General features: G+C 34.0%; 1 protein-coding gene across 1 annotated transcript; it reads right to left on the bottom strand.

Moving 5' to 3' along the window:
* Positions 1-4708: 4708 nt before the first annotated feature.
* On the bottom strand, positions 4709-23451 carry LOC140750590 (uncharacterized). The gene is made up of 4 exons (XM_073084237.1): positions 22832-23451; positions 13922-14422; positions 9226-9364; positions 4709-6978 (listed from the first exon to the last, which is right to left on the bottom strand). The coding sequence occupies exons 1-4, from the start codon at positions 23033-23035 to the stop codon at positions 6671-6673; spliced, it is 1152 nt and encodes a 383-aa protein (XP_072940338.1). The 5' UTR covers positions 23036-23451; the 3' UTR covers positions 4709-6670.
* Positions 23452-23721: the final 270 nt, after the last annotated feature.

The raw sequence follows: 23721 nt of genomic DNA, 5'->3' as shown, positions 1-23721 counted from the left end.
TTCGTTGTACCAAAATGGAATAATATGAAACACAAAACGTAACAGAAAAACAAAATTACAAGTCTAATAACATTCTTAGTATTTTCCTTTTTTTTGCTATAAAAGTAAACTCCACGAAGCCAGCAGTAATAGCCTAGTGGGAGTGATATTAACTTCGGCCTGTCCGAGGGATCCATGGTTCAAATCAGAAATATGTCCGTATAAGAAATAATTATCATACGCTTTAAAGATAAAAACATCGTAAGGAAACAAATATGTTTTTTGGCTTCAGGAATACCTGAAGCCAAAAAAAATCTCAAACATTGTGAAGTACATACCCTTCCGGTGTGAAGCCCTATTATCTTATATTATACTAGCTGACCCAGCAAACTTCGTACCGCCTCAAAATCTATTTATCAAATATATTTCATATAAAATATAGCTTGTTATTCGTGGATATAGATGAAGCTTTCGAATGGTGAAAGAATTTTTTAAATCGGTCCAGTAGTCTTTGAGCCTATTCATTACAACCAAACAAACAAAGTTTTCCTCTTTATAATATTAGTGTAGATTATTTTAACTATCGCCCAATCCCTTTGAACCAAAGAGGAGATCCGTGGCCAGCTATACTACCGTTATGTGCTGATAAGTAAATTGAAAGCCTCATAATTATGTGTCCATCCGTAGCGTATCGAATAAATATTATCGTTGATACAGGTGTTAATAAGCCCCATAAATATTTGGGTAGTTAACGCAATTTTAAAGCCAAAACGACATTTGGCTGGTTCTGGGCTATGAAAATAACGTTCATTATAGCTGACTCGGCTTGCCATAATTCTCAGTGAAAGCAAAACTGTCCTATTGGTTAAACTAGTATTTGCTAAAGTTCGTTAAGGAGTCGAATTTTCACCATTTTTTAATTCTTAAGTACGGGTAACTATCGAAATGTTTTTGGCTATTTATTTACAGATTAAATTAGGTATACACGTACATTCCACAAACAAACAATCATGGCTTTGACTGTCAATAGCCAATATCACTCCATGAGAAGAGTTGGACATGCGTTATACCCGTTAGTCTTTTGGCCTACATACTGCCAGAGACATATAACGATATAGGAGCAATACCCTTACATACTTTATTGTCGTATACTTGTAAATTGTAGGTAGGTCACATTCTTGTGACTTCTAATATTATTTATATTAGAAGTCACAAGAATCTTAAAATTATTAAGGTAAATATCAAGGTCTACATACCTAACAATAAGTATTATAATATCAGATATATTTTATAAAATAAAAATGAATATTTCTTTAGTACGATAGAATATAACTACCAGTTTCCTTACAAAATTTGGTTCTTATTTTTTTGTGACAAGTGACGAGGCTTACAAATTAGGTCTCGAGGGAAACCGACTACGAGAAGAATAATTTACTATGAAAAAATCTAAGGTACATGTTGTAGATGTAGCTTAAATGTGTGTTGAAATTGTTTATATAATTCCATTCCTACTAACAAAGATTCATTTTGTCGATGTAGGTACCTTGAATGTTTGTTGTTATTGCTTAAATTATTTCAATCCGACAATTTAAATCATATTAAAAGTTCATACGTTCCCAAAGTTTAAGGGATTAGGTTAGTGGTCCATAATTTGCAATACGGTATTGACATTCACAACTTAGATATCTAAAAGTTCAGAACCCATTTCATATTCACAGACGCTCTACTATCCCTCAGAGAGTACGTAAAAGCATAACATTTATCTATTTTAAGTACCTATAGGTAATTTCGAAATTGCTAGTTTTATATATAGGCACTTATCCATATATTGTATTCTTATTAGCAAGATCTCTTTTAAATTTAACTGAACACTTATATTGTGAACGAATGTTTAAACTAAGGTAAAAGACTTTATAGTAAGTAATTCCAGGTCCTACGCTATTCCATGATGTCGGTATGTAGCCGGTAGCACTCAAACTCAAACATAAGCAAATTTCCAAAAAAGAACCAAGACCAAGAAAATTACCCGCGAAAATAGCAAGTATAATTTGTGTATCAACTCATAATATCAATATTGTGACAAAAAAGCTTGAATTAATGTATATTATTTTGTCCGGAATTAGCATTACAAATTTATGGTCCCTTTAACATACCAAGCTGTCAAAATTATCGCTATCACCACCAGTAAATCGGACAAGTACCTACGGTTACCTAGCTTATCTATCGATTTTACCAATATACATTTAACGTTTATAACCTTATTGGAAAAGGTCCTATCTAACATTTGTAAATGTAGGCAATATAACTACTTACCTGATATTATACCCTTATATTTTAATCGTAGGGTATATGTGCCTATTTGCTTATTTGTAGGCAACTGAGACAACTTTATATTAAAATCCTAAAAGTTATAAATAATTTCGAGACTGATGCTTATTAGCAATGTACGTTAGGCAATATATTTCAATATTTTTTATATCCATTGACTTTATAACGCATAAGATAAATAAATACTTTGAATGTGGTAGAACGTGTGATTCGACTTCGAAGCCACCACCACCGCACCTGACTTATAACTTCAATATTATTTCAAAGTTTTATAGGAAATACAAATTTTGTCCCAGACAATTCATCGTAAAATTTGTGGTAGTTCGTAGAAATCCAATAAAACTTAGTAGATACAGAATGAACAGCACAGCTCTGTTCGATAAAACTTCGGGAGTTGAACACATCATTCTTTTAATACAGCCCTACTTAGAGTAGGGCTGTATTAAAAGAACAAAGCCCACTAGAACGGAACATTCTTGCAAAACTTGTAAGAAATCATTGAAATAAGTTATGATAAAATACATTAACAAGATAAGCAGTGATAGTTATGTAGTTTTAAATTCGCCTCATTCGACGGGTCCGAGCTTCAAACCCAAGGCATTCGCCTCTAATTTTCAAAATTATGTAAGTAGACACATATTAAAAATTAAATATTATTATTTGCTTAATAGAAAGAATTGAAACTGTGCTACACACCCGAGTTCTTAACTTAATAAAAATAGGTTGACGATGACATTTCCAATAAAATATTTTTTCTTAACACCACATGAAATGATCGAAGGTACCTATCACATAATTCACATGAATTATATAAAACAGTAGGTAGGTATGAAATCAACGAGATTATGTTGAATATGTTAAACTAAGCTATATTAACATTGGATCTACTCTGAACTCAGCACGTGAGTGTTAGCTAAGCTCTAGAGTTACCCGTCAACTGTAAGCCAGTATTAAATCACAGATGCAGTCGCATTGCTGATAATTATACATTTTAGCCAGTGACATAATTCTTCGACTTACATCATTGGTAGCATTGGTGTACCATTAGTATGATAGGATTTAAAAATAACGAACATTTTAAGCCTTAGTAAAGTTATTTTAATATGAATTAATTTCTTGTTACTTTAACTTTAGAGAATGCGGGTAAATGTTTATGTAGGTAGTTACCTAAATTAAATTAATTTCATAAATAATTTCTCGAAGAGAAACTATTTATTTATTTATCTACGAGTGAATAAGTCTAGTGTAGTATGAATATAATACATATTTTAATGCATATATGTATATTGAATGTTTTTTCACATCCAACGCTAATAAAGGTTTCATTCCAACATAGAAAGTTTGAGAGCATAAATAGACCTCCGGAATACGAAGAACACTTGTAAGACTTATGTTATTAGAAGTTATGTAATACTGTAACAAATAGTTACCTTATTTTTCCTAATAAACAAACTAGGAAAGATTTAGCAAATATGTCGAAGAGGTAGGTATAGTTTATTACTTTTTGTTTATACTTTGAGATATTTATCATCTTTTTGTACATCCCATTGTTTTTATAAGCATCGAAAACATATAGGGTTTTGCAGATGACTTTTTTTTTGTTAACGAGGGGGAAACCTTCAAAAGGTACCCGGTGCCGTGGGAGCGACACAGGGTTATGTGAGACTCTTACCGCACTAAAACCCCCCGGTGGCCGTCCTCGGCGCTGCGTAGAGGATTCCGAGATCTCTAACGGAACGCAACCGGAGTTAGCGCGGTGCCCCGTCGGGCTCCACCGAGGTGAGCTTGACGCTCGCCACACCGCAACCCCGGAAGCCCCGTTTTAGTCGCCTCTTATGACAAGCAGAGGATACCGTAGCCCTATTCTGATCCCAGAACTGTAGGGACTCTGCAGAAGCCTACTCCAGAGTTAACTAATATAATTCTGCCTAATAACAACGGTGTTCAGCGCTGATGTCCTGGTGATGTTCTTGTTGCTACTTACCATCAGGCGGACTGCATGCTCCTTTGCTACTCCTTTAACACAAAAACTCTAATTTATCCATTGATAGGAGCGAATAATACAAAGATAATACGGTATTACGGTACCGTCGTGTATTCATCTATGTATAATATAATAGGTACATATAATTTATATTATCTGCTTGCTTAATACTTAATTACGAGAAAATACATGTAAACTGGTTGTCCTGCAGACAATATAAATATCAGGTAACGCAATACGTAATAGGTAGTCATTATATTTATACCCTGTGTTATTTACTGTTGTTCCCACAGCAAGATTTTATTACACTTGTTAAATATTGTATATCTGAGTTTTAAGGACCGACAACGTTCCCTGGGGGCTTCTAACATTTGTATAAACTAAGTATGAAAAAAAGGGTTCAAAAAATAAAGCTGCTTTCATTTGTGCAAAATTATTTAGTAGGTATTCAATATATTTTGTCCAATAAATACAGCAAGAATACTTTTTGTTATACATTATTAAACATATTTCTACTTAGTGCCTACACATATAAATATACAGATACAAAAATACAAAGATATTCAATCAGTAAGGTAGAATTCACAACCTTATACATTGCTAAAGTTGAGGCAAAAATTTCACGATGGCATTAAATTTACTCCACGAAATATTTTAGTCCATTAAAACAATTACATACAAAATTTTCAATCCAGAGATTCTTGCTTTGCCAAGTCTCCAACGCAATAATACAGTTTCAATATTTTGGTGTTGCAATATTTTATTTGCAAACGTAGTCGTTGGATATAAAATTCTGCACATGTATACCAAATCATATCTTAACAAAACAAAACTTATATAAAAATAATGTAATTTATTATTAATCTAATGTATTCGTATTAAACATAGCATAGACTACTTTCCCATACTAGGTATAGCTACTTATTATATTTTATTACCCTGTGAAATTTTCGCCTTGTGATAACAATAAATGTTGAACGCTGAACAATTTTATCAATTATAATATACTTTAAACAACCAGTCAAATTCAATAATAATAAAACTTAATATAAGTCTAAAACGATATGTATTACGGACGCGAACATCAAATACAACGAAAACTTATCATTTTGTGACATTTAATCACATCATTATAATACAATTATATTTTAATGATGTGTAACATATGTAATAGACATAAAAATAAACAATTGTGCAAAATTTAACATCATTAATATATTTTAGTCATCGTTATTTACAAATAAAAATCCCAATGCCCTTCGTAGTAACTTTGACTTATTTAATAATTTAGCCAAAGTCTTAAAAGCATTTGTTTAACATAAAATTAATAATATTAGTAGGTAATTAATTTAAATAAATGCGTGACCAGTTAGTTATATATTGGTTGGTAGGTACACTATTTCCTGTTAAACGAAATAAAGTAAAAAAACAACTCATAAAAAGGTACGTAGTAAGCTAATAAATAGACATAATTAAATAAATATCTGTAAAAAAATCAAATTATTAACGCCAACTACGACAAAATAATACATGCCAAAGAAAGGCCATTTTCACTGTAATTTACGCGAAAGAATCGGAATTTCTTAACGAACTAACACAAATGTTTGTAAAAAATACATTCCAATAGAAGGCAAAGGCATTACATTCAGAATTATATTAAACTCGTGACAGACACAACCATTTTAATTAAACACATTTCTATAACTATTCGATACGTTAGGCGATGTGTGTGTTTATGTACAGATTTCACGCACACATTTCTAGATATGCCTAGGATTGTCAAGTTTTATACTGTAATACCTAATTTAGATACTCTAGAATAATCCGCCGAGTAACTCTTCCAACAATGACGAGTATGTAAACGTCGTTCACGATTACAATCGCCTAAGTCTTTCAAGCTTAACAACCTAGACTCGGGTGTATACGGTAACATCCGACTAGGTTACATACTCGTGCTCGCGTTTATTCGTCTGTACACGGCGAGTATCTAAACTTGGCATAATGGTTTAAATCGTAACACTAAAATTCTTACATTCAGTAACCTAAAATCGAATGACATGATGAAAATGAAACAAATACAAAAAGTTTTAGTCTTTTCATGTATTGGAATGATATTGACCGTCTGATTTTTTATTCAAGAAATTGATTTTTGTTTAAGCATATATAAGCTAAAGTATATAACGTTAAAAGGTAAAACCGTTTTTAACATGGAAGATTAATGAAGACGAAGGTTCAACATAAGGGTAGTTTCATTAATTTAAAAGTTGGGTAGCGTAATTCATGTATCCATTCGGTAACAAAGATAAAGAAAATAGATATACCTATCTACATTTTGTTCATTACAATTTAAATAATTATGTCGTTTTATGTCATGTAAAGTCATTCAAAGTTTACCCAAAATGTCTTAGGTATTCCCGGCTGCCGGAGACATTCGTTCCAACTCTCGGCGTAAGGGGATTTCTCGTCTATAATAGCTTTACCGAGAATTTCCTTCTTCGCCATTTTCGTCTTACATCCCAGACTGATGTATATGCTGACAATGTGTATATTCGCCTTGAAGACAGTCAGTTTCACGGTAGCCGACTTGGGATCCCATCTAGCCGAAATTGTTGGCACAAATCTATCGCTCTTCCAATAGCATTCCGCCTTGTTTGCTTCCAAAATCGTCGCCTTTAAGTATAGGGGAGCTGGAATAGAAAACGTTTTGAATTAATTTGATTTGTTAAACTGGAAGGTTATAAAAATACAAACTAGGATAATTCATGGTGATTATATATAAAGAAACACAATCAAATATTACACGAGTTTATTCAGGTTAGTCTAAAAGTAGTCAGCCTGCACGGAGGGCCCTTTTTTAAACCCTGCATAGATTCCTCTCAGCCGCGGGGGCAGCGGGGGGCTATGCCGGACTCCTGCCGGCTAAAACTCCACGGTGTGTCGGGGCTGCGGGTATTGTTATTAGTTATTAATCTGCCCTCGTTGAATATAAGGACGGAATTGTACTATTAAAACTGAACTAAACATATGTTTCGATACACATATGGAAACGTATTTCATGTTCCAATTCCTGTCAAAGCGAAACTCAAATAAAAACAAATTGAATAAACGTGCTAAGGTTAAACCTAAATGCCCTTTGTTTAGAGATGACGGTGTCGTATAGGTATCGAGCTAGGCTCAAAACTCAAAAGCAGTGATTTGTAAAGCAGGCGAGCGTAATGCTCTGTGCCTATTGAAGAGGAGAGAGTTGTCGCGATTGCGCGTCGAATCATATACATTGAATAGCGCTAACAAGTCACTGCGCAATTCACTAACCGTAATGTATGCAAATTGCAATCTTCAACGAGTACGATGTAATCTAGCAGGATTCACTCATCTTTTTAACTGACTTCAATGGAACGTCGTCGAAATCACATTTCTATATACAATTACTAACTGACCCGGCAAACGTTGTGTGGCCATATAAAAAAAAGTTAAGGGTGAACAACCCTTATCTCTTAGGGATAAGATTTAACCCCAAATTAATCACGTAAAAATAGTGAAGATCTGAGAGTTCCTCATTATTTTGGATGTATTCAAAGATGTTTTACTTCTAAAGGGTTTTCCTTGAAAATTTCTGCTTGTTAGCCACAAAAATTTAAAGAACAAACAAAAACTGCAATTAATTAAGTTAAACCTTTAGAAGATATTTTCCGTTCAAGATTCCGTCGTTATTATGATAATAATTATAACCGTGTACAATGCCACGAGCACGATACTTCAAAGGTCTTTAAAAACCTTAGGTATTTAAATATATTGTCGTATGTCAGATGTTCTCAAACTTATTGCTTCCGTTCACTTTTAGAATTAAATATTTTATAGCTTCCCCTAAAACTATCATTATGTTCTTTGGGGCGAAAAAACTAAAATATAATTATAAAAACTAAATCCTATAACAATAATCTGTACCTGAAAATGGCAAAAAAATGTTCACTAGAATATAATCCCTTGATTAAATTCAATAACCTTTAAATTTCTCTGGACCATTCGCCGGCCTCTTTAGACCCTTGGTGGATTACAGGGGTACATCGCCCACTTTAAGAAACACTGTCGTATGAGAATACCTTCGCCATACCGTGTTAAGCAAAGTACCAGTCGATATTGAGGTCACATTTTACGACGTCCTGTCCTGACGGTCGGTGATATGACGGTAATATCGTACATATTGGAAATTTGGAACTTGTAAGACGATAACTATTTGCAATTTAGCGACATGCTGTGAACATGACTTTTACGCTATTGAAAGTGTATCTATGTATGTTGTAAAGTACCTTTACTTATATTTTACAACAATTTGTCTTAAGTGTAAACATATCGGTGTCGTTTCTTATTTTTATTTTTTTATAAATAACTTATAACAAGGTCTTATTTAACCTGTCTTATTTGTTCATGTGTGAGGGTCAAATCTTATATCTATTATCCCCAACCGACTCAGCTGAAATTTTTCGTACACATTTAATTTGGATGATGCATGAATACTTAAATGACATATTCTAAATCTAATATAGCGAACTCTCCAAGATGGCGAACCAATTACTTTTTTGCATCCTCTATAATACGTGTTACTTTGCTTGTGTTTGTTTTGAGATATCATATTATAATTAATTAAATAATTATATATGCACAATGCACATGGCACATCCTTTAATACAATAACCTACACTGAATTTTAAAATCGTAAACCTTGTCGCGAACATACGAGTACATGCATGCAGTAAGTTTTTATAACACGGTAATTTTCCTGTATACTCGTAGTTAGTCATCGTATTTATTTTAGTTTATCCTTTCGCGGAATCCTTTGACATCGCATTAAATATTCATATAACCACTGCATAAAAACCTCTTTTTATCCTTTTGGAGTAATAACCAATGTACTGTGTAACGTTTAAAATAAATACCTTTATACTGTTCCTGTTCTTGCATAGTTTGAACGCTGCACCGTAACCTGTTCACGGTCAATTGAACGGTATCGTTTAGTCCATCTTCACTCCCCGTGTACAGCAGAGTCACTTCCAGTTGACCCTTTTTGTTTTCCCTCTGAAACATACGAAAATATTGTTTATTTGCTTAATACATGCAAATAATAATATAAGTTAGGGAAAACAAGTTTACCAAATATAAGCACCAGCGACAGAAAAAATACCCTAGAGCAGTCTACTCATTGACTACTGTCGCCTGAGCGATAGTTAGATAGGCTACCATCCTGCAACATATCTATTTGGCAATTGCTAAGACGCTCGTAGGTCCAAATTGCTACTTGAACATCAGACGAACGACATTTCTTTTTCATTATTAGATCTTGCAACGGACGATCGTAAAGGCGTCTTTACAGATGTCGCCAGTATCATCAACAACCACTTAATCGTAAAATCTACTACAAATTTTCAAACAATAATAGCCAGTGGACAGTCAGCCTAAGTGCGAAAGCTCTATGGCAGTATATTACATGCTGTGTTAGCGCGCCTAACAAAAACAATATATATAGCGCACTAAAAAAATGAAATACCTCAATATATCGCTAGATTTACTACATAATATATTGTAACTGGGCTTGGTCAGTTGACAGTATTCCTACTCTAGTAAAGGTTTTGTATGAACGTTTCCGCTCCGCAGATTGGGGATTTCAAACGGTTAAAAGGTTCTGACAGATGGATTGGCAAGTAGCCCATAGGTAATGGTACCTAATCAATACCAAAGTCGTCTTTTACTACAATTCTTTTCTAGTTGTGAAACGTTTATATCCATCAGTGGAACATACTATGTAGATACTGACAGACAATATAATGTATGATACAGATAGCATAATTATGTCCAGGTCCATTAACGTTTGAATAATATCAAAATCCTTTGAAAAAAATATGTATAGAATGTAAAAGCTTAGATTCAGAACTCATGGAGCTCTTTCGCCATGAAGGGACGCGGAAGCTCATCAGGCGTAGATATATGAAATATAGATAAATGGAAAATCTGCGGCGTGCGCGCATATTCTGTTGTTTGCACTGAAACGGTCGGCAACTTATATCGATTACCTTCCATCTAACTGACAATTGTATTCCGCCGAATTTGCGGGCTCCTTTATAGCTACGTATCTGCTCAAAACTGTGATCTCGCGAGTTTTGAAAAGGTATACAGCGTCTGTGCGCGGAGGCAGAAGGCAAACGCTCCGTACCTCTTATTAGAAGACGCCGAATATAATTGTTAAATTGACATCTAACGACGAAGGCGAAATGAAATGTCGTTAAAGCAATTTCACTGCCGAAATGTCAAATCATCATTTTACTATTATGGACAGAAACGCGAGTTAAATTGTTTGCTTTATTATTACGATTCGCAATAAACCTTTTAAATGCAACAATCATAGGCAACAATGGCATTTATATTTATGGAATGTCTACCTCGATAAAGTCACTCAATTACTATGAAAAATTACGACACCTACTAAGTGATAAAACTAGGTTGTGAGTAGAATTTTAATTACTAACCTTAATCTATTTGACGACCCAGAAAATAAATATTGCGAATAAATTTGTATCGTTATATCCTCCTTTGAACAAGATTGAAAACAATGTTACTGGGGGATAACAACTACTTAATTGGAAGGAAGAACACAAGTTGTTACAGCCTATATTGATTAGCCAGAGTAGTGACAGCGCCTTCGTTTAAAAATAGGTCTCTCAACGTTAGGGTTCGAGACTCGAATCCCATACATCCGATTTTTTGAAATTACGTTCATATTACAATTTATTAAAAGTTGATTTAATGGTGACGGAAAATATCGCGAGAAAAACTAATGAAGGCCTGAACCATTTGTTCTTTATAAAAAAAATAGTCGAAGTCTTTCAATGCGCACTTGATCAGCGTGCTCTATGCTGTAAAGCTAAACCCATCTAATTTTGAGAGGAGACCCGTAACCCGTAACCAGTACATGGGCTGACAAAAAAAAGTTGTTATGAGTATAACGGGAACTCATTACAGACACAAATAAACTTCAATAAAGCTACCGCACACTACTGTTACAGAATCAATAAATTTTCCGACAATCTATTACGTACCAGACATTACATGTTATTAAGTTAAGATTAAAACTACTTCGCAACAATCCGCTACAAATATGTATGATGGTATATATTTTAAACCATGCAGTATGTACCACCCTCCCTCCCTCAAAGGATGCATGCAGATGCAAAAATTAAAAATATACACCACCATACATACCACCACCAACACGTGTTTCGCTCCAAAACGGAGCATCATCAGGGTAAGTTGACTCTACGACGGTTAATCGCTAAGTGACGCTGTCAACCTAATGCATGCCTTATATAATGGTATCCAACCCTCCCCTCCACAATGAAATGTAAACAACTGATGACAGTTGTGTGATAATAAGGTTATAGATTAATTATTCGCATTAAATCTGCGAATAATCATCTGTTTATTGATTGTTGGTAAAAATATGAAGTAAAGGAGAGCTGGACACATTAATTTGTTCATTCAGCAGTGTAATCCTACTGTTGTTATTGTGCTTAATAATCTCCCGTTGTTCTAATATATTAAGTCTACAGCCCTTGTCACCCGTGTGTAAAATTTCATACGTATGGTTACTTGGCACATTATGGCCCGCGTCTATTAGATGTTTAGCGAAATTTGACTTGTCTGCGTGACCACTTGTATACGCGGCTAGATGTTCGCGATAACGAATATTAAAATTTCTCCCAGTTTGACCGACGTAAACGCCATTGCAATCAGAACAAACAATTTTGTAGACGCCTGATTGTTCATGTCTACCTCTTTTTTCTTTACAGTTACAGATGGATTTAATATTATTGTTTGTTCTGAAGGCAACGCTGATGTTATGATGTTATGATGTATTCAGTTGTTTACATTTCATTGTGGAGGGGAGGGTTGGATACCATTATATAAGGCATGCATTAGGTTGACAGCGTCACTTAGCGATTAACCGTCGTAGAGTCAACTTACCCTGATGATGCTCCGTTTTGGAGCGAAACACGTGTTGGTGGTGGTATGTATGGTGGTGTATATTTTTAATTTTTGCATCTGCATGCATCCTTTGAGGGAGGGAGGGTGGTACATACTGCATGGTTTAAAATATATACCATCATACATATTTGTAGCGGATTGTTGCGAAGTAGTTTTAATCTTAACTTAATAGCATGGATTTCCGCAAAGTAACGCCTGATACAATTAACTATTACATGTTATGATTGATGGCGACAAAATTATACGAATTTAAAAAGAAGACTCAAGGCTATCATCTTACGTCATCGCACTAATAGGTGGCATACGAGATACTCCGTGCTGGGATCGCTCGAGGTCATAACCATTCTATTGTTGGTCTGCATAATAAGAATCAAGACTATTTTAATTCCCCTCCAACATTGATGATGACTCATGTATTAACAGATTCCAATTATCTACAATTGCTTTTTTACAAGGAATTTTTGAGCCTATACTAGTAAGTTGTGGAATTGAACGACATTGCATTTACTCAAAATTGTTCGTGAGTATATTAGGCATAAGTCATAACGCATATACATTGATGTGTGTCATTTTCTATTTCCATGTTTTTCACCCGACTGCAGAGGGTAATGTTTTTCGAATGTGTCGTATTATGTTAAAATCCGTCCAGCCGTTTTGGCGTTCATCTAAATTTTGGGAGTGATAGACATAGACTGATTACATTTTTAGGCAATCGGGTTTTTTGGTTTCACAATAATTTTCTAGTTACAACATAGATTACATTTTTAAGCACTCGATTTTTTGTTTTAATCAAATCTCTAGTTACATCAAATATTTGGTCCTATTACTATTTGATATTACAGTCTGGTAAATTGGTAAAGAAAATAATTTAAAATGGGAACATTCCTACTTGCTCTCGCTTACTCAATATTGACGCCTATACACAATTTCACACGCGTGTCCACCGAATAGTGTCGAACACAATCAGCATTATTTTTACTTTGGTTTTTGTTATCTGCCAGTTCCTTTGTGCTGTCATTATCTAACTAAACAAAAATGAGAACACTATCAGCAAATATAAATACGACATACTTTCAACTAATATATTTTCTCGGATTTGTCCTTACATTTTTATTATTAAATAACTTGTAAGAAGCAATGAAATAAATTGCTGGCTATACGCTAGAAGTGAGGATTTTTTAAATACAGAAATCATGTACCGATTTCGTGATTACCTAAAGTGCATATCTACATAGTTACTTAACCCTTTACGTACATACTACATAGTTACATACTTGATAAGGTCACGGTACTAAATCAAGGGACATTGTCTATACCTGCCAAAAAACTTAGCTAATGGGTGATGTAATCGCATGAAATTAGTGTGTAGGTAGGTAGGTAGGTATATAAAAGAAGCTATTATTTTTTTGTTAACGACTGCACAACAATAATCTCGCGAGTTAAGATCTTGTTGGTTCGTAAACTTTAGAAACAACCCATAAATGACGTAGCCTCGCGGCACGTTTGACTCTGATAATACGCTTCACTAATTAATCTAAAGAACGTTAATTATCGCAAAATAGTTGCCATCCACCAAACTTAATTAATATCACTTACCCGTGATTCTGTGGAGGAGAGTCCGCTAGCAATAGCGTTTATAGGTCGCCAAATATCAGGTGTGCCGATCAAACCATTCTTGAGATCATTTTGAAATAGTTTCGAGTCGAAATTCCAAGTCGCAGCTCCTACCGTCCTGCGTTTTTCCAATAACGACTTTTGCACCGCCGCCTCTGTCTTCGTTGACTTAAAGCTACTGAAAGTTTTTTCTAGAAAACCTCCTTTTGGTTTTTGTTCTGGTTCCTCTGTTAATTTTGGCGCTTTTTTCGAGTCTACTGTTTTAAGGCTTTTCCGTTTGTCTGTCTCTTGTCGTTGTTCTAATATGGCGTAAATTGTCAGCGACAAGAAATGTCCTGCAAGTTGACTTTGAAGGTCTACTTTTTCGGAAGATTTCTTCGCTTCCTTGTGTTTCAATTGAAATTTGAAGTCTTCATTCCATACTGGCCATGAACTCTCCTGGATTGATGTTTCGAATTTGCTTTCGCCGGGAAATACTTTAATCTGAAAATGGAAATACACATAACTATTTAAGCAAAAATTAAGCTTCAAAGCTAGTAATATACGGGTAGATTATAATCTTTTAAGTACGAAATTCTAACGATACCTACATATTTTTTTCAATGTTAAGTAATTGTGTATATTGTATTATTGAGTATATTTCCATTCGCCACAAATCTAATTTGTTGTTCGTTAAGCAATAAAAATATAGGTACTTAGAAAAGCTATAAAAATAAAAACAGTATAACGTAATTTTAACGCTAACTTGAGTCACGTAAATCACGTGTAGTCTCTCTAAGTAACTAAGTATGTCAGACAATATCTCGTAAATAATTGTAAACATTTTTCCTGATTTTATTGCACAAAATATAAAACTGTATTTTTCTTGGAATTTTACATACGTACATCGAACATATATATTTAGTTCAATATATAGCAATACTTACCTATTCAGTGAAATATTAATATATCAATAACAACAGATATACGTACCTATGTACTATTTATGTAAATAGGTAGGTACATCGCCTCATTAAAGGCTAGTTGCAATTATTAGTATGTTAATACAAGATTAATAAAATTGTCACGTTGTATAAACAAACAGTTAATATAACCAATCAATCATCACTCAATCAATCAATCAATTAGTCATTGATTTATGTTTAAAGGTTGTTTATAAATTCTTGAAGCAATGGTAGAGTCTCGGATATCTGTGATAGAGTCACTGCCGATACCTGAAACCACCATTGTAAAGCCAACACAAATGCTTGCGGTCAAATGAAACATTATACGAGTAACAAGGTTTGTTTATTACTTATTGTTAACTTAGGCCGGTTATTAATATTCAATCTATCCATGTTAAGATCGAAATTCGATATAAATTGTTATATTACGATGTATGGTAAGCTAAAATAGGACAGTACCCTTAGTTTTTGTTTTTACAAAAATGACTGTTTTTGTATTTGTTTACGTATTTGCACATACATTTCGTAAAAACTCGTACTAATAGCACATATTGATTAACATACGTTATAACTTGTTAAAACACTAACTTAGAAACAAAAAAGTTTTGTAAACCAAAAAGTACACCTTATTGTAAGTAGGTAACGCACGAATCTGTCGGTAGAGTCAAGTAGCGCCACAATAATCAAACTAATGTGTTGATAAACTTACAAGTAATTCCTAACTTGCTGGTGAAGAGAAAAATATTTATTTGTGAATTAAATAAATTTAACATAATGTATGAAATTTTTAAATGTTTAAAATTAAAAAAAATAGTCTATTACTTATTAGGTTTTTAGTTAATCATCAGAATCCATGATATAGAATAAAAGCAGTTTAGCTGTATCTAATAGGAAGGTTTATATTAGCTAAAATATTTATGTGTTTGTTTGTGTACAACAAACACATAAATATTTTATGAACAGGTTTTTATGTTTTGGTTTTGTGCAAATACGTTTTGCTACAATGTTTAAAATCATTAACATACAAATTACTTAAAATGTAAGTATAGATTCAAATACTAGTAATGAAGTAATATTTATTAGACACCTACATTGAAGTTAGCGTAAAATACTATCAGACAACGTTAGAATTGATAAGAATACTGGATTCTGTGTGTCCAATCACACGTACCACTATACCACACGCGAGTGAAAAAAATCAACAAGCAGTGATTACGTGTGAATACTATTACAGCAGCTTCTTGTTAACGTTGTGGTGACTGCAAAACATATTCGCCACGAAAAGATAACCAATCTCCAGTCTCAGGTTTGCTGGAAGAAATTTCTTTATAAATAAGCAGTGCCTTTGCACTAAATTTTAGATATAAGCTCTCTTTTGTATTGTATTTTTGTGTGCATGAACAAATAAAATAAATAAATAACCTCTTTCCTTTGGGGAGTTAAAACATATTTACTATAGAATGGTCAGACCACAGATCAGTTTTGGGTCGGACCCATATGAGCGGTGTCGCTTTCAATTGCGTTGTGGTTGCGATATATTCACTATCTTCTACAGTATCGTTTTGGACGACAAAATATGCTCCACGTGAATAAATGTATGCATTGTCATACTTATTTGCAGCTGTCATTGGTGTACGCGTGGATAGTCACTAAAACATAAGTGTATATACTTTTTGATCAAAACTCGAGAGTTTAGAGATCACTCGATAACTTATGAATGCATGACAGGGTGATAAGCGTGAGATAAGGCGGACCGCAAACCAATGAGTAACGTAGTTTTGATAAGGAGTGCGATAACAGCCTAATTGAATACATTTTCCGAATATCTATGTATACTTTATGAAGCTTAGCATGTCAGGTCATTAACTAGGTTCTTTTGTATGTTGTAGATGTACCAAACGAGCATGCAGTCTACCTCATAATAAATGGCAGCTGCCGCTCATGCATATCTATACATATAAATAAAATTGGAGTGTCTGTTTTAATATTGAAATAACCGCTTACTACATGCATTTGGTGCATACGTTACATGCACCAAAATAACATATTTTACAATTTTTGTCTGTCTGTCTGTTTGTTCTGGCTAATCTCTAAAATGGCTGAACCGATTTTGACGGGACTTTTATTGGCAGATAGTTGATGTAATACGGAGTAACTTAGGCTACTTATATTTTAAAACTAGCTGTGCCCCGCGGTTTCACCCGCGTTATTTTTTTTACGCGAGTGAAACCGCGAGGTTCAACTAGTCTTTAATAAGCTCAGATAGGATTAGAGTCGTACATGAGATCGTCCACTGATGCGTTGCCACCCTTACTTTCTCTGAGGACTAAGTTAGAATGCCTCTTACTCTCTTCCATACAAATCAAAACACAAAAATGTTTAAAACTGAAGTTATTAAAAATAAATATATGTAGAGATGGTAGTGGTACCCATGGAATCTAATCATGAAGGGTTCCACCAACTGTCAACCACCGCTTTGAGTAAACTCATTAATATATAAATATACTAGCTAACCCGGCAAACGTTGTGTTGCCATATAAATAAAAGAAATGTTAAGGGTGAACAACCCTTATCACTTATGCGTATGAAAAATAGATAGTAGCTGATTCTCAGAGCTACTGAATATGCATATAAACTTTGGTGAAAAGCCGTTTAGTGGGAGTACGGTAACTAACATTGTGACACGTGAATTTTATATATAGGATTAAAGCTATAATCTGATAAATACAAACGAATCTCTGCCCCAAAATTCTATTTTGAAGCAATTTAAAAAATAACGTTACAATTACTTTCAATTCAAAGTATTCGCTAACATTTTATAAATGTGGATAACAAGACTAATATTCTAAAGGTTACAAGAATTTAATTTAAATCTCAGTAAGTGTTTTCATTTCTAACAATAACCAAAATCGTAATTACTCGATTCAAATATAAATGTTTTTGTAGAGACGTTTACACGCACATACACACCATAGTAAAAGGTTAATATTTCGAACTCGATGAAGAAGATAGTTTCTTTTCTGGCCAGACTATATTGATAACTAGCTGACCCGTCCAACTTTGTACCGCCTAAAATCTATTTATCAAATATATTTCATATAAAATATAGCCTATGTTACTCGTGGGTAATGTAGCTTTCAAATGGTGAAAGAATTTTTAAAATCGGTCCAGTAGTTTTTGAGCCTATCCATTACAATCAAACAAACAAACAAAGTTTTGCTCTTTATAATATTAGTATAGATATTTCATTTCAAATGATTAATAACAATGCATGACATAGAAATAATTCTTTATCTCTATAGATAGTGGTATCTTTGCGATTTTACGGAAATGGCAATTTGTTACGTCCACAAGTAGCGGCTTAGTGAAGCCAGGTGAAGCTTGTAAAAGGAAATTGTTGATAATATAGCTTTCTCACACCGATATGTTCAATCATTTTCTTTAATTAAACCAAGTTATGCAGTATGACCGCTGCAACTATTTATGACCTACTTCTAGTCGCGGGTGTACCACACCATAAGGATGTATGGAGCGTAGGTACTCCTCTACGCTACTTAAAAGCGAATACGTCTATAGATAGATCTGTGTAAGTACAATATTGTACCTTGCATCTTGACCTAAATCTCTGTCAATGCAAGAGGAGACTCAGGTCTGTACCTGTATTATAACTGTGAGGATACCCGTGCCCAGGTGTGGGTCAGTAATAATTTAGATATTCTAGCCCGTTATTGAAATACCTCTAAATTTTAGCATTTATCTATTGAACCGAGTTACGTCTCGGAATTCTATTTTACACAGTAGTATCAAGACCCTGCTAATCCAAGTTAATTGGAATAATTGCCCGAAGGAGATCTCTGGTTAGTTACAGCGCTACAAAATGATTCACCCAAATTCCGTAATCAATTCTCAATTTGTTTTAAAATTATCCTTAATAGCACTAATTTTGTGTTTCATTGGGTCATGGACCTACAATCTAACAATCTAAGTGGTACGCGTATAAATTGCTTAATTACTGCTTATTTTACATACGATCATAATGTGATTACATGATCCTATTACCCACGAGTATCTTCTATGCATATAATAAGAATAAAGTTTCGCGTATCTGTAGGTACATCAAATATATTTAGAAAAAAAATGTCAGAAGAACAATATTATAATTTTGTCTGTCTATTTGTGTGTTCGGAAAAGAGAATTTCAGTATTTTTTTAATAATGATAAGTAACGCTTAACGCCTTCTACACTCACAGCCCCACACTGGGATTCCGTGTCGTGGGTGCTAAGGACACACACAAACAGCCAGACCCAGAAACAAAGACCTAAATTCATCAGTTACATATCTGTCTGACCGGAGATCGAACCAGGGACCACGCGAGTCGTCGTTTACGAGTGTGCTTCGTGTACTCGTTAGATGGCGTTGTATAAAGATATCATTATACAGTAATACCCCGACTTACGCTACCCCGATTTACGCGAATTCGGAGTTACGCGATTTTCAAATCTCGTCGATTCTCCTATGGTTTGATTGTGCCGCAATTCCCGATTATAAAAAATAAGCTTACTAACCCTACAATTATTCATGTAAACATTTTTATTTGTTGCACGAAGTCAACACATTCGAAATCATACCATACGATGGTATGTACGATGCATACCCCGACTTACGCGAAGTCGACTTACGCGGTTATCACTCGGTCCCAACAATCGTGTAAGGCCGAGGTATTACTGTATTGTAAATCCACGCGAACGAAGTCGCAGGCACAGTTTTTAAATAACATAGTTAATCATTTATAAAGCATAGTAAGAAAGAACGGCAGAAAAGTTCCTAAATATTGTCAATTATTATCAATCATTGTCAATTATTTCTATCTTCTTGTAAATCAAAAGTCGGAAAGTGTTCAAGTTTTTGTGCCCTTAAAAAGTTTTGTTTGCTTACTTTGCTTGATATGACTATCAAACTCACGAATACTATCGATAATATATTAAGTACCCAATATTATAGTATCTTATAGTTTATATAGTACATTTACTAATGACTCAGCCATAATGCAATACAAGTACTATATAAACGCAAAAAGTTGAGTGCCTACTTATTTAATGGAATAACCTACAACTTATTAAGATGTACATAAACATGTTAAAATTAAGAAAACAATGACAAATATTAAAATTGAGGTTAAAAAATATATAATTTCTTAATAATTTGTTATTAACTCTACAATTGTATTAAAAATTCAGTGCATGAAATTGACTGCCTTAATATGCATCTTAATAATTGACTTCGTCTCATATAGACTACCAGTCTGCTCATCTTGTACCCATTTCAGAAAAGAAAAGAAACTCAAATATTTATAGCAAAGCAGTACCTACTCTAAACCGTATCGGTATTGAGGTATTGACATAGGACCTCGTTAGAAGGTTCAGATACGAGCACGAAAAACGCCAATAGGAATGTCTCAAATCGTCCTATTACTAACCATTCCAATATTTGTACACGATCAAGATACTGTTTACCAATGTCACTCTCACAGTCTGACATTAAGATATAAATTAGTCCATTTAAAGTTTTGAGCACAATCACACTGAACTCTTACTAATTAATAAGTCCGCCAGCTTTTTACCGACTCTATGATTATTTATGTTATATTTACTTAGTATAGTATATTATTTACTTACAAATACTACTCTTAGCTCAGTGACTTGTTTCGTAAATACTAATTTGAAAGCGCAAACAACATTATTCCCATGTATTGGTATGGTTGAGTAAAAGAAAAATTATTGTAGTTTTTAGACTCCTTTAGAACAGAAAAAAAGAGAAATAAAACATTAACGTAATACTTCTTCACGAAGTATTGCATCATAGCAAGTAATATCAACAGAATCGTGGTGGTCCTCCAAGTTATGTTTGAACATTCTTTTTCGCCACAATAGTGAAAAATGCTTACTCCTTTCAGGTATCAGGTAACCTCGCTGACTTAATATTAATTATATCTGTAAGGTAATGGATATTCTTGGGCCTTAGAAAATCTTTCGACGTGGTCCTAATTTTATATTCTCAACACGATATGAGAGCGGTGGCGTTAGGGGGCGTCAGGCTTGTAAATGTCTGCAACATGTTTGCTGATTATCTGGTGATCACAAACAGGAAGTGAGAGTCAAACGATATGAAAGTGACGACGCCTTCTACGCCTACGGTATTCCTTAAGGTAGCACGCACGGCGAACATTTTATTTTTAATTTTTTTATTGACCATCACTGAATTAATTATAGGTATGTGATATTTAAATAGCTAACGCTAGTACTTAAAGTCATTATGAATATGGACATATAACTGTACATACTTATAAGTGTTTTAAACAAGCCAAAATTTGAGTTCTAAAAGTTTCGTGTGATAGTTTTTATATACCATTGTCGTGTTAATATATCATTAAGTCGTTCAGAAACTTTGTTTATGAAATTCACTTACTAAAGTTAATAACCAGTCATTCTTATAAGCACGTAATAAATAGGCGTTAAGTTTGTTTTGGTATTCAGTAGCGAAAAATTGGCCGAAATGATAATGGTCACGGTTGTCCATTGACATCTGTAACCATATCGCACGCCGTCCTCAGGTAGGATTCTAATCTATACTAACATTATAAAGAGGCAAAGTTTGCAACTTTGATTGTTTGTTTATAACGGCTAATCTTTGGAAATACTGAACCGATCATGAAAATTCTTACACAATCAGAAATCTACACTATTCAGGATGGCTACATTTTATTATGATTGAACAAAAAGCGGGCGAAGCCGCGGGTACTGCTTGTCCTATCTAAATTGGAATTCTACATGACGACGTCTACTCAGCACTCACCAAATGAGTTGCCCTCCCTAAGGACCAAATTGAGTCGGCTCGTATAAAGTTCTCATCCTTATCAGACCTTTCAAACCAGAAGAACACTTAACTCTGCTATAAATAGGAAATGACTACCCATAAACTACTATGATTGTAAAAAATACTTTTTTCTGTGAAAACATATTCAAGTTTAGATGTTTGCAGTAACTTAGTGACATAGATACCTTTGTTGACGATTTATTCAGTACCTATACGTATGTGTGCAACGGAAGGTAGTAGGTACAAGTTTCACCACGCCGGTAATTAGAGAAACAATTAGACGGATGTAAAAACACTGAACCGAAATGGAAGCTACCTACTGTATGTCGGCTATGTCGCTAGTTTTAAGGCAGTAGTTAACAAAGTACCTATTCATCGTATTTAGGGCTTTTGTACACGACGGTTACATACTCTCGACGAAATATTGGGACCGGGCGGAAATTACAGTCGTAAAATAGCCGTTGTTGTATAGCGTCTAAGGTTACCAGCTGAAAATAATAATGTATTATGTTTTCCTAGACATTTAGTCCCAGCCTGGTCATACCGAATGACCTATTTTATTTGTTGATACCTTTTTTAGTTCTTTCGGTTATATCAATAATTGATATTAGACTAGACACCACCAAAACCTTTACTTACCGAAATACGGTTATCATGCATTCGTATTCCCGATTTCGATAAAAAAAATCTCATTCGCAGGGCGTTAGATTTTTATCCATAGCCATAGGTTATGGATAATTACATATAGTTACAGATAATTGAATTCAAAAAATTGACAAATATTATGGACTTACCTGTCTATACTTATCTATAAAAAATAAATCGGATTTGTTGCAGTTTTATCAATAAGCAAAATAAATAAGCTCGTTTATCAATAATACCTATATAATTATTATAGTTATCCTTCCAAATCTACGTATAATACTGGCAGGCAAATGTTTATTACTTTTAATTAAGGACAAATGACGTAAATTCTGAAAGGCTGTTAATTAATGTTGCAGGTACGTACACAAAATAAAAAGCTATGTTAAAAATGTAATATAATATTAAAAATAATAAGTAGCAGGAAGTTACCTTAACAAGGTATCCGTGGGCCCGACTCAGTCCAAACAAGGACGGGAGGTGCCGTGCGCCGATAACAGTTACATACAAATTTTTGCTAACTGGATGCAAGGCCAACTTGAACCCTATCTCGGGATCTAAGCTTCCACTACCAGCCAACTGGTTCTCCCGGTTCGTATTCCAAATATTCTTCAATTTATTCAACGAGAATGCCATTGTAAACAATGAGCGTCTTTTCTGCGATATCACGAATTAAACAACTCGCATTTAAAACCGGTTAATTGAATAATTAATCACGCAACAATCAACCGCTGGAAGCTTGGGTATAAAAAGTTTTTATCCACATTTTAATTTATTATCATGCTACACTACACGGGTGATCACGAAAAACATTTTTCGCACAATTAAAACACAACTAAACTACTCAATTGACAGTATGAATTGTTTAATTAGAAATCGGCGTGTGAGTATGTATGCGGCTCTACTCTACACTACAAGATTCTGTTGTCGTTGTCACGGCCGCTTGACATTAGTTAACACTATCAATGTAATGCGGCTCATTCAAATGTTATGAATTATTTCGTTCGACTATCGGAACTCTCTTTCGCGCGTGTCATAACTTCCTATTCTACTATAATTGTTTGTACTATCTATAGTACAACAATATTTTTCGTATTAAACTAACCTCAATGGAACACACACACGCCATCTATGGAACCTTATCGATTAGTACTAAAACGTCACTGTTTATGATTAGAACTATAGATGGCGCTATAAAATCAATAAACCAAGAGCGGTATATTTTGATTTGGGAAATTATAAAACGATCGAATAAAAAAAACTTTGCGACTGATAATGACATACTGTTTTAATAACTTGTTCGACTACATTACTAAGTGAGC

Source organism: Epargyreus clarus, unplaced genomic scaffold (assembly GCF_041222505.1).
Source record: "Epargyreus clarus isolate Ecla_fem2 unplaced genomic scaffold, WU_Ecla_fem_2.2 ptg000021l, whole genome shotgun sequence".
Taxonomy (NCBI): Eukaryota; Metazoa; Arthropoda; class Insecta; order Lepidoptera; family Hesperiidae; genus Epargyreus; species Epargyreus clarus.
Note: the sequence above shows the minus strand (reverse complement) of the source record. Positions and strands in the feature narration are given on the sequence as shown.

Excerpts from the sequence above, each read along its gene's own strand:
- LOC140750590 (XM_073084237.1), bottom strand. The coding sequence starts at position 23,035 with ATGGCATTCTCGTTGAATAAATTGAAGAATATTTGGAATACGAACCGG. Across the intron at positions 9,365-13,921 it reads TCTCCTCCACAGAATCACGG|AGGGAAAACAAAAAGGGTCA; the intron begins GTAAGTGATATT and ends CGTATGTTTCAG. Across the intron at positions 6,979-9,225 it reads AGAACAGGAACAGTATAAAG|CTCCCCTATACTTAAAGGCG; the intron begins GTATTTATTTTA and ends TTTCTATTCCAG.